Source organism: Haliotis cracherodii, unplaced genomic scaffold, assembly GCF_022045235.1.
Source record: "Haliotis cracherodii isolate W230 unplaced genomic scaffold, xgHalCrac1.p SCAF_1, whole genome shotgun sequence".
NCBI lineage: Eukaryota > Metazoa > Mollusca > Gastropoda > Lepetellida > Haliotidae > Haliotis > Haliotis cracherodii.
The window spans coordinates 51,011,600-51,028,202 of record NW_027266264.1 but is presented as its reverse complement, the minus strand read 5'-3'; the positions used below and the strand labels follow the sequence as shown (position 1 = coordinate 51,028,202).

At 40.0% G+C, this 16,603-nt stretch overlaps 1 protein-coding gene across 2 annotated transcripts in view; it reads left to right on the top strand.

Annotated features, from left to right (window-relative positions):
• LOC139479078 (thrombospondin type-1 domain-containing protein 4-like) overlaps window positions 1-16,603 on the top strand; it is a 77,648-nt gene that overhangs the window by 35,740 nt on the left and 25,305 nt on the right. For both annotated transcript variants that reach the window (XR_011654342.1, XM_071261835.1), the window contains exon 2: window positions 14,627-14,822. Coding sequence is in view for 1 of the 2 variants with exons in the window: in XM_071261835.1 (XP_071117936.1) it covers window positions 14,627-14,822 (196 nt within the window). In the remaining variant the exon portion in view is untranslated. The remainder of the gene's footprint in view (window positions 1-14,626; window positions 14,823-16,603) is intronic.

The window sequence follows — 16,603 nt, the reverse complement described above, 5'->3', positions numbered from 1 at the left end:
TCAGTTGCCTGTCTCCATGTGTCATACCTCCATCAGTTGCCTGTATCCATGTGTCCCACCTCCATCAGTTGCCTGTCTCCATGTGTCATACCTCCATCAGTTGCCTGTCTCCATGTGTCCCATCCTCCACCAGTTCACTGTGTCCAAACCACTTGGTACAGTTGTGCATGTAGCCTGGATATTGGTTTCACATTCACATGTCAAGTAGTTCCTCTATCAACATAGGCGTCAATAGTAATACATACTATTTCATAACAATATTTATTCAACAATTCTGAGGGGAGATACAAGCGACCTGGCTTTATTGCTCACATGCTGACGTTACATGCAACTACACAGTTCAATTATGGAGCATTTCAAACTCATGATTAAAAGCCCCGACAACTCTCCTAATTATAATCAACACTAAAATGTGTCTGTTTGATCAGATTCCGGTTCTGTATTTACACAAGAAAACTGATAAACTCTGACAGGACACCTTCACGATGTAAATTGTCAGTTGGAAGTGTGATTACATGGTCAGATGTAAATCTTATGTCAAAATCTATTATTAGGCTATTGAATGTGGATTTAAAGTAGTTTTTATCCGTCATTGTTGGCATGTCAATTCACAGCTAAACATACTTGAGTTTGTGTTTATGTTGGCGTAGGAGCTAGACACCTGGCATGGATGTTGCGAGCCTTGGAAATCAACCTGTATATTCCCATTCATGATAGAGCACCCTGTCTCTAATTGCCTGTCATTTAATAACATGCCAAGGTTGGGGTGGTCATGGTCTCAGGGAAGATAATTCTTCATGGAACTCATGCCTGTTTGTCTAAGAACTTAATATGTGATATGTCATAGGGGATATTTTTTGTTTTGATGTGGTAATTGCACTTTTACCGTTCATGCCTGCCATAAAAGGTGACTATGCCCTTCGTAAGAGGCGACTAATGGGATCTGGGGAACAGGCTCGCTGACTCGGTTGAAGCATGTCATCATATCCCAATTGCGTAGATTGATGCTCATGATGTCAATCAGTGCATTGTCTGGTTCAGACTCAACTATTTACAGACCGCCATCATATGGCTTGAATATTGCTGAGTGCGGTGTTATACAACAAACAAACAAATTCAGAGTTGCATTCCCTGGCGTGCCAGGAACCTATATCACTGGTTCAATCCCGATTCACCCCTGATTATATTTCTGGGTTTGTCAGACCCATACTTGTTCACAATGAAGACTTGATCCATCACCCATATGGGTACAGTGTGTGAGACCCCTGAACATCCAGGTTAGAATAGGTCTGCATTAACCCATGCTTATTGTGAAAGGTGACTAATGGTTTTGAGTGGTCAGACTCGCTGATTCGGTTGATGCATGTCATCGTATCCCAATTGTGTGGATTGATGCTCATGATATCAATCATTGGATTGTCTGGTCCATACTCATTATATACAGACTGCCCTCATTTAGCTGTGATGTTGCTGAGTCCAGTGATAAACAGACAAACAAACAAACAATACAGTGTGTGAAACTAATTCTTGGTGTCACCCTCCCCCCCATCATTATATATCACTGGAATATAATTTAAATGACATAAACACAAGCGTACACTCTTCCTTCTTCCCACAGTCTTGCTTCTAGAATTCTAGAATTCAACCAACCTGGGGAGATTCTGGGTATGAATATAGGGCCCCGGCAACCCATGCTTGTCATAAGAAGCGCTGTCATGGATCGGTTGTCAGACTTGATGACCAGGTTCATTGCCTGTTATTGTATCCCACTTGTGTGGATCGATGTTCATTATGTCATTCACTGACTGGATTGTCTGGTCCAGACACAGTTATAACTGACTGCTGTCCTATAGGTGGAATATTGCTGGGATGGGAGTGAAATAAATCAACAAACTGAATTCAAATAAAGGTTCTTATCTGATGACATCACCATTTGATTATGAAATGAATGCAGTGCAGATGATATACTTTTGGAACTTGTGCATTTCATGCAACAGTGTGGTATATTGCTGTGTTTGAAGCAAGATTGAAAATATCCATGACAATGTCAATACCTGGCCGTGGAGCCTTCTTGGTCAATACCTGCCCTTGGTGCCTTCTTGGTCAATACCTGCCCTTGGTGCCTTCTTGGTCAATATCTGCCCTTGGTGCTTTCTTGGTCAATATCTGCCCTTGGTGCCTTCTTGGTCAATATCTGCCCTTGGTGCCTTCTTGGTCAGTATCTGCCCTTGGTGCTTTCTTGGTCAATATCTGCCCTTGGTGTTTTCAAGGTCAATACCTGCCCTTGGTACTTTCATAGTCAATTCTATATTGTACTTCAACGGGTCTAACCTCGCGAAGTGCATCAAATCACTTGAGCAAGTAGATTAAACATGAAAAGATAAGGGCAAATATCTGTCGATGCACAGTTGACGGTACACATGCTTTGCAAATCCTGCAGTTGACAGAAATCATTTTGTTTATGAGCACGACGTTGATTCCGTTATGTGATATTAATTGGACTATGCATAGGTTCATTAGGCCAGCCAATACAGGCCAGCTCAGAAATTCCAGCATCGTTCGGCAAGGGTGGAAATTGAATATTTATAGTCAGGTAGCTCCCTTGCTTCAGGAAGATGTGATTTAGGTGATAATGATTATATTCAATGGTTTTATATATATATATGGCTATACAACTATAGCTGTGTGTGACTGAACAGGTATATATATTCTGAAACACGCTGAAAACGTGTAATCAACTTTAACTCGAAATGAATAATGTGGTACAAATTTGGCGGTACATCTTGAAACACATCGAATGAGATTCAAACCCATACAACAACATTTTTGTGTTTCATTATCTCATGCCTAAATACCCAAAACAACTTAATTATCCCCCGCCCCAACGAAGTTTGCGGGGGATATAGAAAAATGGGTTCCGTCCGTGTGTGCGTGCGTGCGTGTGTGCGTCCCGAAATTGTTTCTGGAGCATATCTCAGAAACCGTTAAATATTTCTCTACGAAACTTTTCATGTCTATCAGACTCATGCTGAACTGGTGCCTTTTGCTATTTAGGAATTTTATGAATTTTTATTTTTACGTTTCCATGGCAACAAGTTGGACTTAGGTTCTTTAAGGGTGCTGTTCGTTTCCGGAGTGTAACTCAAAAACCGTTAAATAATTTTTTACAAAACTTTGCATGTTTACCAGACACATACTGAGCTGGTGCCTTTTGCTATTTAGGAGTTTTATAAATTTTTATGTTTTACGTTTCCATGGCAACAAGTTGGACTTGTTCTATAAGGGGGATGTTCGTTTCCGGAGCATAACTCAAAAACTGTTAAATATTACCTTGTCAAACATTGCATGTCCAGATATAAAGCACATACTGAACTGGTGCCATTTGATATTAAGGAGTTTTATAAATGTTTATTTTAGAATTTCCATTGCAGCTATTTTGTCATGGCCTAAGAGAAATGTTGGGTCAGTTACCTGGTTTGTGACCATAACGTGTTAAAATGGCGGGGTATATAGGGGGATATAGATGACTTCGTCGACTATATGCTTGTTTAAATTTGTGTCTGTTTTGCCAAATATGGCATTTTCAAAGTGTGTCAGTATGTCTGTAAACATATTTATGTCGGGCCATAATGTGTGGCTATTAGAGCTGATTTACTTTAACATATGATCACAACACATGGCCTCAGTATATGGCTATAGTATGGTCGTAATGCATGGCTAGGTGTCCCACAGTGACATTACCAGGACAATATTTTGGAACCAGGGGGAACCCACATGTTAAAGACTAGCAGAGTATTATTAGCTTTTTCTCCTTTAAGTAGTGTGGTACCGGAAGTCTCCGCCTGTGTCCTTCAGATTGGGTCGCCGTGACCCACATACTTACTGTGCAACATGACTAGCTAGCTCCAGAAGCAGTATATATATAAGATAAGCACCTATATATATAACTGGAATCTCCCCCACAAGTTATAAATTTTCATCACATTACTGGGGCTGAGAGCAGGGAGTGTGAAGCAGTGATAACTGCCGTGCTAATTGGCCATGTTGAAGCCATAATTAGTTCCTCATGCTCATGATGGAATTATTCTCCCACTTCAAGGGTATACAGTCTCTCCAGAATGCTTCCTAACCTGCTCCCCTACTTTAGATAACGCACATCACTTAGCTGGCTAATCACGTAAGGGAGGCAATCACGGCTATGCCCTCTTTTGTGTTAAGGGCACAAAAAGAGGATTTCATGTGGCCCAAGATGGCCCTGAATTCAGTACTATTATTATTTGTTATGTTATGTCTACCTCCTGGGTTCGGGGGCAAGAAAGGCCACTGTACCCCCTCTGTTGTCGATACAGCCAGCTAGAATGAGGATTGGATGGTTACAATGAGTTGCCTGGCTGATGATGTGTCATGTTACCTAGACACTGTGGATCAGTGATCATTCCATCGATAACTGGTTTGCATGGCCCAGACCTGTATTATTTAGAAGTAGCAGGATGTTGAGACCCACCAGTTGATATTCTGGGGGTTGGGATCATGGTGTTCACATTTATCAAGTGTTTGTGTTCTCATTTATCAAGTCATTGTGTTCACATTCAATAAGTCATTGTGTTAACATTCATCAAGGCATTGTGTTCACATTTTTCAATCATTTATGTTCACATTCATCAAGTCATTGTGTTTACATTCATCAAGTCATAGTATTCACATTCATCAAGGCATTGTGTTCACATTTTTCAATCATTTATGTTCACATTCATCAAGTCATTGTGTTCACATTCATCAAGTCATAGTATTCACATTCATCAAGGCATTATGTTCACATTCATCAAGTCATTGTGTTCACATTCATCAAGTCATAGTATTCACATTCATCAAGGCATTGTGTTCACATTCAACAAGTTATTGTGTTCACATTCTTCAGGCATTTGTGTTCACATTCATCAAGTCATTGTGTTCACATTCAACAAGGCATTGTGTTCACATTCAACAAGGCATTGTGTTCACATTCAACAAGGCATTGTGTTCACATTCAACAAGTCATTGTGTTCACTTTAATCAAGTCATTGTGTTCACATTCATGTCCACATTCATCAAGTGATTGTGTTCACATTCATGTCCACATTCATCAAGTGATTGTGTTCACATTCATGTCCACATTCATCAAGTGATTGTGTTCACATTTATGTCCACATTCATCAAGTGATTTTGTTCACATTCATGTCCACATTCATCAAGTGATTGTGTTCACATTCATCAAGTCATTGTGTTCACATTCATGTCCACATTCATTAAGTGATTGTGTTCACATTCATCAAGTCATTGTGTTCACTTTCATCAAGTCATTGAGTTCACATTCATCACATCATGGTGTTTCCCATCTACAGCTGATAGACTGCTGATGTGGCAATAAACAGTAGTCACCATTCAGTTGTGTACAGTTTTCGCTGAAAGAGCTTCAGTGACAACAAAATCCCCCCTACCTGACATGTTGTAGTTTGCACACTGATGCCCCTGTGTCATACAGTCTATGCTTGAAATAATAATTCAGTACAAGTGCTGGTTTCCAGTGATCAAAGTAGGATTTAGGTCTGTCTCACTAATGGCTATCCAGGAATATCATGAAGAGAACAACCACATATTTCCCTTCACAACTGACCTGGCCATTATCACAGTTCAGAAATATGTTGGTCAGATGACAAGAAAAACATCATGGCAGTATCACAGTAGCTCTGTCTATTCAAGCATAAATGACCTGTACATTAACAAAGTTCAAGAATGTGTTGATAAGATAACCAAAATAATCGGACAGTTTCATAAAAAAATATAAGTTGATGGTGTCAAATTGAGCTGAACAATTTCATATCTGTACTGGTCCTGCCTGGGTTGTAAACCCCTCCCGCCACTAAGCTAGAGTCTGTATGCTGGAGCATATGCCCCCCACCGACTACAGCTGCGAGGATAACAACCTCGGGCCGCGGCTTACCTTCAAGACATTAATGCAGTCCAGAGAGTCCCCATCACTCCTGGCTTGAAAAAAACTCCCCATCCTAAATCATGCAAATTACTCGTTATAATGGCCGAGGTGGTGTTGACGCATGCCGTACATTCACAGCATTTTAAAGCAATTTTCTTATCATGTTTCTTTGACAATAGGGAGAGATGTCAGAAAGAGATTTCAGCAGTCTCATTGCATGTGCCTTGCACACAAAGGGTATGACTAGCTCGGTGCACACTTTTCTGCATACACTGATTTTACCAGATAGTGTTGTCACTGCAGGAAACATTTTCTCACATAACAATGAAAGATTATAGCTGCACATATATCAGTGTGTTGCCCTCACTGAATTGTCAGTTTTATGTTATTCTAATAAATGTAGTTAAAGAAGAAATGTTGATTTTTATTTTTAAAAACGTTGCTTTACATATAAATTATCTTTTGCAGCCAAGTTCTGTTCATTTAAAGCAATCTCATGCATGTTGAGTTTTTAGAAAGTGTTGATCTTCATCCTGATACGGTTGTTGTCTATAGGATATGATCTAAATCCTGATGCTGTTGTCTATAGGATATGATCTTCATCCTGATGTTGTTGTTGTATATAGGCTATGATCTTCATCCTGAAGTTATCATATGTAGACTATGATCTTCATCCTGATGTTATCACCTGTAGAATATGATCTTGCACATGCACATTTACATATATCCATTTCTCAGATTGTTTTGATTTGTTTTTAAATCATTGTGTAGAGTAGTGATTTAATGTCATTACATAGTTGTTTTAGTCATGGTCTGACATAATGGCTCTCAGTAGACTGGGCCTCGGCATCATCATATTGGCCCAAGCAGAATGACTTGGCCCTCAGTGTTGCCTTGGGCCAATACAGCCTACAAAGGGCCGGGACAGACCAAGCACCTATCCCAAGGTCATTCTGTAAACGACCATATAACAACATTATGGTAGAGCACTTTGTCCTTAACAAGATATAGAAACACTGCTCCCTAGCAAGTCTTGAGTAGCATACCTGTAGCTCCTGCCAATGGAGAGTATTGCTTTACCTTGTTGCATGCTTCATTAACACACATGGAAGATCGACAGCTTATATATGCATGAGGGGAGAACAAGTACTTGAAATGAGCCAAGCAATATATAATCATTATCAAAATGTGAGAAAAGAATTGGCAAGAGACTCAGAATAGATTTGTAATGAGAAAGACTACCCTACAGGTCCTGCTACAAGGCTGTGATGCTCCATTGGGGGGTGTTTCAATGGGTGATTGATGGTAGAGTTGAAGGTTTATATGAAAAATGAAGAAAACAGATTATATGCCTTGACATATCAATTGACAAGCATAGCTTTGTAATACGTTTCTGTCATTCGTCTGAAACCTAGTTGTTAGCCTTTCTCCAAGTCTCTACTAAATTGATGGAAAGCACATGTTACACAGTTTTACTAGCTTGGTAATAAGCAAGTCTAGGTAAGCAGACAATAAAAATACCAGTCTTTTACGGGGAAAATTAAGTACATAAAAAAATATTAACTGTTAATTTTTGTAATGAAATACTTATATTGTTTTAGGCTTATTCAAGTCTAGCTGATGTCGTATACCTATGAGATGCATGTTTCTCTGCCAATGGCTTATGCTGTGGAAATTCCGCTTTGTTATATTCTGAAAGAATTCACACATTCCTTGGCTGATCTTTAAACCGATATATCGACTGACATCTGGAGAAGACAATTATTTCTTATAGCGGAAGTCCTTGCTGTCTGTATAAAATTCCACATATCTGATGCTCTGGCGCTTGTGCCAAGCTAGCTTATCTAGACCAGCAATTCCTTCTCCATGAACACATCGGAAAGTTTGGAATTCAGATATGGACAAAATTGAAAAGAAACAAACTTGACATTTGAAAGCAGGATGGAGCGATTCAAATTTCACAATATTGGCTTTATTTCTTCTTGCAGGAAATGATTTAAATCTTACGTTAACATTCCATTATGTAAAAACATGCCACTTTGTTTTCAACTATACAACATGTTTGAGATATTGTTTGAAAGTGTTTCATTGTTATTCTTTATTACATTTCATGGTAGAAAACTTGTTTTTAGTCTATGATATAGTTTGTGCTTATATTGAGATGAGACCAAAATGGAACCTTTACTTGATTCCATCTTCAAAGAGTTATATATGGAGAGTTGAAAGAAATATTGCGTTAATTGGTGGAAATGTAGACTGGACGTTTGTTTGAAATCTCAGAGGCGTTTTGAAAAACTAACAGTAAAGTGATAATTTCCTGTGCGATGATGTCATTGGATTGGTGCAGACGGCCCAATGAGGTTATTAAAAAAGTAGGAATCAGGATATTGAAAAATAGAACCTGCCTTGTTCCTTTGAAGTTAAATATATGAAACAAAACAAAATAATGACTTGTGCTGTGAAGGAGATATCTGTTGAGCTACATGGAAAGGTAGTTTATCAGTTTTTTTTGTTTTTTTTGTGTATTTGAAAACCTCCTCATTTATGCTTAGGACTGTTAAACCCAAAGGAAGAGTGTTTACAATCCTCAGCATAAATGAGGAAGAGTCTTTTATCTAACTTAGATATCAGCATGTAATGGACAAATATTTCCAAATAAATTGAGAAAATATGTCAAACATTATATTTCACACAAGCAGCATGTTTTTCGTGACATGGACCATCTCCATGGTCTAGTGGAGAGCGGACGGCTCGGGTTCGATCCCCAGCCGAGTCATACCAAAAGACATTAAAAGATGGTACTTGTTGTTTCCGTGTCTGGCGTTCGGCATTAAGGGGCTAAAACAAGGACACACATACATGCATGCATGTCGCTATATAAGTGCAATAGTCTGGGATGCAGCGTTAAGCCCCATTTCACCTCACGCCACCTTTTCGTGACAAGTGTGCAGCTATTTCCTTTATAAATATAGAAGTTAATTGGTATTTTTATGAAATCATTCACAAGTGATTGTACATTTCAGTTTATAATCAATTTACAAGCACAATCAAAAATCAGATTTTATTACATGTTCCAAATAATGATTTGTAATGTCTTCAAAGCACGACTTCAAAATAATTTTCTTCAAAGTGTAAGTCCACAAAGGCCAAATAGGTATTGAGCTCTGGATGAGTTACGATATGCCAGGGACAGGAGGTTTCCAAAGGGAGATAGACACAATCTTCAAAAGTCAAATGTTTCTAGTGTACATCCTTGCCATAGCTTTTTGTAAAGAATACTTACTATTATTGAACACTGATATGGGATGTGGATGGTCCAGTTGCCAGGTCCTGTCATTCACTATGCTGAGTTGCATCTCTTAGGCATTCCACCATCTGATGACTGGGAGTTCAAATCCCAGATCACCCTGATAATGATCACTTATATACCAATTCTTGTGGATTCACCTATGTGCTAAAAGACTAAGACTTGCAGAGAGTTGGAGGACCCCCTTCATTGAGCTGACATGCTGTGATACAAGTGAAATAATATTCAAAGCGGTCGATTGCTCACACACTCTCATGGTGTTGGAATATTCAGCAAGAGTTGAACTTACAGATTTACTCTGGCCCTAATTTATGTTTTTTAATTTTCATGTCTCATTACCAAACACCCAGCCTCACAACTTACCTACAAATGAAGAACATTGCTACACACGTTCCCTTCTTTCTTTACTTGATCAAATACACCATATACATAGTGCTACCAAGCTTTATACCATCACCCTCTTTGGGGAACACCCTCTTTGTGGGAACACCCTCTTTTGGGGAAGACCCTCTTTGGGGGAAGACACTCTTTGGGGGAAGATCCTCTTTGGGGGAACACCCTCTTTGGGGGGAAGACGCTCTTTGGGGAAGACCCTCTTTGGGAAAACACCCTCTTTGGGGAAGACCCTCTTTGTGGGAACACCCTCTTTGGGAGAACACCCTCTTTTGGGGAAGACCCTCTTTGGGGGGAAGACGCTCTTTGGGGGAACACCCTCTTTGGGGGAACACCCTCTTTGGGGGAACACCCTCTTTGGGGGAACACCCTCTTTGGGGAAGACCTTCTTTGGGGGAAGACCCTCTTTTGGGGAAGACCCTCTTTGGGAAAGACCTTCTTTGGGGGAAGACCCTCTTTGGGGGAAGATCCTCTTTGGGGGAAGACCCTCTTTGTGGGAAGACCCTCTTTGGGAGAACACCCTCTTTGGGAGAACACCCTCTTTGGGGGGAAGACGCTCTTTGGGGAAGACCCTCTTTGGGTAAACACCCTCTTTGGGAAAGACCCTCTTTGCAGGAACACCCTCTTTGGGAGAACACCCTCTTTGGGGAACACCCTCTTTGGGGTAACACCCTCTTTGGGGGGAAGACCCTCTTTGGGGAACACCCTCTTTGGGGGAACGCCCTCTTTGGGGAACACCCTCTTTGGGGGAACACCCTCTTTGAGGAACACCCTCTTAGGGTCTACCAGAGGCTGCTGATCATGTTTGAGCCTTGGTATATACTGGGTCATATACCCATGGTGCCATAAATCGATGCTCATGCCCTCGACCACAGTTTGTCTGCTCTGGGCCAAACACACACAGTCGATACATGACTATACTATTACAGCATTGCTATAAACTTCAAGTATCTTCTTAGCCTCTGCTGAACAAGCTGATTTAGAAACACAGTTGGTTCAGCCCTTACTAAGAACAGAAATTCCTTGACAAAACAAGTTAAAAACTCTATTCATAAAGCAGTATTTCATCTGGGAGGAATTCTTGTTCCTAAGTGCTGTCTTCTGCAAGGGGAATAATTAACTAGTTTAGGTAGAGAATTTGACAAAGGGTGTTGCAGGTAGTATAAAGAATGATGTCGAGTTGAATACCACCAGGCGGGTTTCATAAACAACCAAAGATGTTTTTTTATTAGGAGATGATTTCATGTTAAGATCCCTTTGGCAAACTGACACTTCTGTTGCAAAAACTTCTGAATTTTTTCATAATATATAAGTTGTCAAAAAAAAAATCTTCTTGTCTTCTCAACTTAACCTTGATTGATGTTATGGAGAGAAAACATCTCCGAGGTGAAATATTATATTGCTTGTCACAACTTTAACTCTGAAAAAGCTTTTAAACCAAATTGAATATGGTTTACAAATCAGTAGATAGTACACAAGATGCCTCTTCTGTGATGACAAATGGCTGTGTAGTGTGATGTAGTGGGCTAAGAGAAAACAAATACGTCAATATCTGCCCAAGCAGTGACAATGGAGAATTTATTTATAACTACTAAATTTCTTACTGAAACAAAAACACACAAAAATTATTGCTAATACTGTGTTTAAAGAATCTTTTAGAAAAACGTTCCGTAAGTTGCAATAAAAGAAGATGGAAATAAGAAATTGTGCTGTTTGGGTTGCTTTGAAGTAGTCCATCTCCCTTCCTGTGAGGATCAAATTTGGAGTGATTTTAGCTCACCTGGTCTTAAGATCTAAGTATACTTATGGTATAACATAACTGCATCACTTTGGATTTTCTTCCTACATCAAACTGAAATACTGTTCAAAGCATCGTTAAACCAAACACACTCAAAGAGCAACATGGGAATTCAGAGCAACATGGGAATTCCAGAGCAGAGTAATTTTGCGATGTACCATGCTTGTCCCCGCGTGAAGATCCAGGTTAGAATAGGTCTTCAGCAACCCATGCTTGCTGTAAGAGGTGACCATGCTTGTCCCTGCATGAAGATCAAGGTTAGAATAGGTCTTCAGCAACCCATGCTTGCTCACAGTAAGAGGTGACCATGCTTGTCCCTGCGTGAAGACGTGATCATTTACAAACTGTTGTCATATAGCTGGAATATTGTTGAGTGTGGCTTTACACAACAAACCAACCATGCTTGTCACAGGAGCTGACAATTGAGGATTGGATGAATACACAATATAATCACTCTTTTTGTCGTGATGCCCCAGAACCATGGATTGGTGCTCATGCAGTCAGTCACTGGTTGACCATGATACAGTTGAAACATTGCATGAAACAACATTCACTCACTCACACACTGGCTTATTTCATCTGCTTACATGACAGACGTGTGACCTGAACATCTCTACACATGATCCATATATATGAGGGATCTCTGTACACCTGCATACACAGGATCTATTCACAGGATCTGTACACAAGATCTGTACATGCAATCTGTATCTGTACACACAATCAGTACACACGATCTGTAAAGTTTGTCATATCCTCAGGTCATCAGTGAAACCTTGGCACTATGTGCACTGCATGGCATCGTTAACATTTACATATTTGATCATCCGACATTCACAATAATAGCTGTACCTTGGATACATATACATATTTCTCTTCCTGCCATCGACAAGTTTGGCCCTTACTCTGCATCATGTAGCAAATCCATCATATCTACGCACAACTTTCCCTTTGCAGTGTATGGAGGGCGTTATGTTGCTACACCTTCCTGCCACACCTAGGGGAAATATGCAAACCCTCGCCAGCTTTCGCAGCAGAGTGTTTGTTGCACATTTTGAATGAGATATCTATATATTTATGTTACTTTGTGTGTTTATGAATGAAGTGTGGCAATCTGTTGGGTGGTCTCAATATATGTCAGGCTGTTCATTCGAGGTTCAGTTTCTATGTTTACGAACTCCATGTGGAAATTCCAGCCCTGTTCTCTCGGTTTAGAGGCTATGTTTTTGAAGTATTTCTCTGTGTCATGCTGTACATGGTTTGTAAGTGTAGACGTGACAATGGGGTCATTGTTGGGTTTGAAATGTGAGATTGAAATTGTTTTGTATGTGTGGAGTATTTGAACGAAAGGAGTTTTGGAGAGTCATAGTTCTGACAATCTGGAGTTCTGATTTCATGATAACATTTGTCATGAAAACCCCAAATAGTGCAACTATTGAAAGCTTTGTTTAAAAAGTGGGAAGGTTTTGTGAGCAATTAACGTTATCTCCAAAGGCTAGATGAATGTATTTTTAGTTTATGGTGTCTTCCTTACCAGAAGGCCAAAATGCAGAGGCAAAATTAAAAATAATGCATAAACAATTGCCAGAGAGGATTTGAGATGAATTTCTAATGATTCTTGAAATTCAAATAAAAAGCTGATCTTTCAAATGCATTCAAAAGAATGTACTTCAAGAAAATATGTTTTCAATAGGATAAACTGCATGACAATAGATTTTCAATAGGATAAATTGCAAGACAATGGATAACAATAGGATAAACTGCAAGATATGGGTTTCAATAGGATAAACTGCAAGACAATGGGTTACAATAGGATAAACTGCAAGATATGAGTTTCAAAAGGATAAACTGCAAGACAATGGGTTACAATAGGATAAACTGCAAGATATGGGTTTCAATAGGAAAACTGCAAGACAATTGATTACAATAGGATAAACTGCCAGACAATGGATTACATGTAACAGGATAAACTGCAAGATATGGGTGTCAATAGGAAAACAGCAAGGCAATGGATTACAAAAGGAAAACTGCAAGACAATGGATTACAATAGGATAAACTGCAAGACAATGGATTACAATAGGATAAACTGCAAGACAATGGATTACAATAGGATAAACTGCAAGATATGGGTTTCAATAGGAAAACTGCAAGACAATGGATTACAATAGGATAAACTGCAAGATATGGGTTTCAATAGGAAAACTGCAAGACAATGGATTACATGTAACAGGATAAACTGCAAGACAATGGATTACAATAGGATAAACAGCAAGAAAATTGATTACAATAGGATAAACTTGAAGACATTGGGTTACACCAGGATAAACTGCAAGACAATAGGTTTTCAAAAGGATAAACTGCAATTTTGTTTTTGCTGATGGAAGGAGTTCCGTTAAAGGTGTTTTGTTTTAAACTGACAGTCTGGTTTCAGTGCCCTGCAAACAGTTTTCAAGTTGGAGAAAGAGAGTGAGACAAGAAATCAGGAGAATTACTATTTTATTAATTATTTTTTTTGGTTAAAAATTTGTGTAATATTTAATGTTAAGTGGATTGTTCATCATTTCTTATTTAGTTCCTTGTTTTCGGACAAATAATTATTTGCAAAACAGATGTTGCATTTCATTTTGAACTAAAAAGCACTAATCTGCGGCTTGCAGAAATTCTTGGAAAAATTTGAAATGGCACATTTTGATATAATTTGTCTTGGAATTTAAAGGATTTTACAGCACAATATATTTAAAATGATAAATAGAACACTATCTAACCCATCAACTTTTGATGGTCTTAACAGGGTGTCTGTATTTGGGCAGGATTTGGAGGGTGCTACATGGAGTGGATGATCGGAACAGTTGGTTAATCTCTGTACTGATGGAAATGAAAATAAGGGAACACTCAGTTGTAGACACAGTGAAATGATGTGCAGTCACGGGTTCCCAGCCTTGTCTACCAAATATGTGTTGGAAACAATGCACACAAGCAGATCTAAACATTTTATTCTGACGTGTTGAATTTGTATTCACATACGTTATTTCAGATGTACTGTCAGTAAACTTAATTCCCAATATTTTTCATTGTACCATCAGTACTACCGGTATTGACTGATGTTGCCTTGTGTACATTGTTATGAATGGGGTTGTGTTTTGTTTGTTTTTTCAGTCCGTGCTGCCTGCCGTGATTGGTCAGTCTGATACCTGCCTGGCATGCGACCGCAAGCCCAGCTCCTGTCGGAAGATTGCCGGAATCTTCATGGTGACCGTTCTGTCTGAGGGAAGCTACAACCCAGTGGTGGAGATTCCAACTGGAGCGTGTCGCATCAATATCACAGAGTTGGCGCTGTCCGAGAATTATTTAGGTAGGTGTCAAACAATATCACAGAGAATTGTTTACTTAGGTGACCAACAGTATCACAGAGAATTGTTTACATAGGTGATCAACAATATCACAGAGAATTGTTTACTTTGGTGACCAACAATATCACAGAGAATTGTTTACTTTGGTGACCAACAATATCACAGAGAATTGTTTATGTAGGTGACCAACAGCATCACAGAGAATTGTTTATGTAGGTGACCAACAATATCACAGAGAATTGTTTATGTAGGTGACCAACAATATCACAGAGAATTGTTTATGTAGGTGACCAACAATATCACAGAGAATTATTTAGGTAGGTGTGAGAAATTATCTAGTCAGGTGTCAAACAATATCAGACAACTGCATAAGACAGTATTGCATAAGTCTATGTCGGTAGGTGTCTTGATAATATGAAAAAGAATTATCTTGGTAGGTGTCAAGACAGTATTACATAAATCTGTCTTGGTAGGTCTCAGACAATATGACGTAGAACTATCTAGGTCTCAGACAATATTTAGAGACTAGTATCTAGGTAGGTGTCAGTCAGTATTTAGAGACAAGTATCTAGGTAGGTGTCAAGACAATATTTAGAGACAAGTATCTAGGTTGGTGTCAGACAGTATTTAGAGACAAGTATCTAGGTTGGTGTCAGTCAGTCTTTAGAGACAAGTATCTAGGTTGGTGTCAGTCAGTATTTAGAGATAAGTATCTAGGTAGGTGTCAAGACAATATTTAGAGACAAGTATCTAGGTTGGTGTCAGACAGTATTTAGAGACAAGTATCTAGGTTGGTGTCAGTCAGTCTTTAGAGACAAGTATCTAGGTTGGTGTCAGACAGTATTTCATAGAGCTATGATAAAGACTGCGTTTTACACAGAAATGCTCTTTGTGATTTCTAAAGCCTGAATGAGTTTAATGTTACTTTCAAAAGTATTCCAGTTGTATGACAGTGTGTCAGATGTTAGCTGGATACACCAATGGACACAGTGAGGTGTGGCACGGTCAGACCAAGGATCATCAATTGGTGGAGTCATGGCCAGGACCAAACCCAGTAGCATGGCCAGACCATGTGGTGGAGTTCAGGACCATACCCAGCACCATGGCCAGATCATGTGGTAGTGTTCAGGACCATGCCCAGCAGCATGGCCAGATCATGTGGTGGAGTTCAGGACCATACCTAGTAGCATGGCCAGATCATGTGGTGGAGTCCAGGACCATACCCAGCACCATGGCCAGATCATGTGGTGGTGTTCAGGACCATACCCAGCAGCATGGCCAGATCATGTGGTGGAGTCCAGGACCATACCCAGCAGCATGGCCAGATCATGTGGTGGTGTCCAGGACCATACCCAGCAGCATGGCCAGATCATGTGGTGGAGTCCAGGACTCACCCCAGCAGCATGGCCAGATCATGTGGTGGAGTCCAGGACTCACTCCAGCAGCATGGCCAGATCATGTGGTTGAGTTCAGGACCATACCCAGCACCATGGCCAGATCATGTGGTGGAGTCCATGACCATACCCAGCAGCATGGCCAGATCATGTGGTGGAGTCCAGGACTCACTCCAGCAGCATGGCCAGATCATGTGGTTGAGTTCAGGACCATACCCAGCACCATGGCCAGATCATGTGGTGGAGTCCAGGACCATACCCAGCAGCATGGCCAGATCATGTGGTGGAGTCCAGGACCATACCCAGCAGCATGGCCAGATCATGTGGTGGAGTCCAGGACTCACCCCAGCAGCATGGCCAGATCATGTGGTGGAGTCCAGGACCATGCC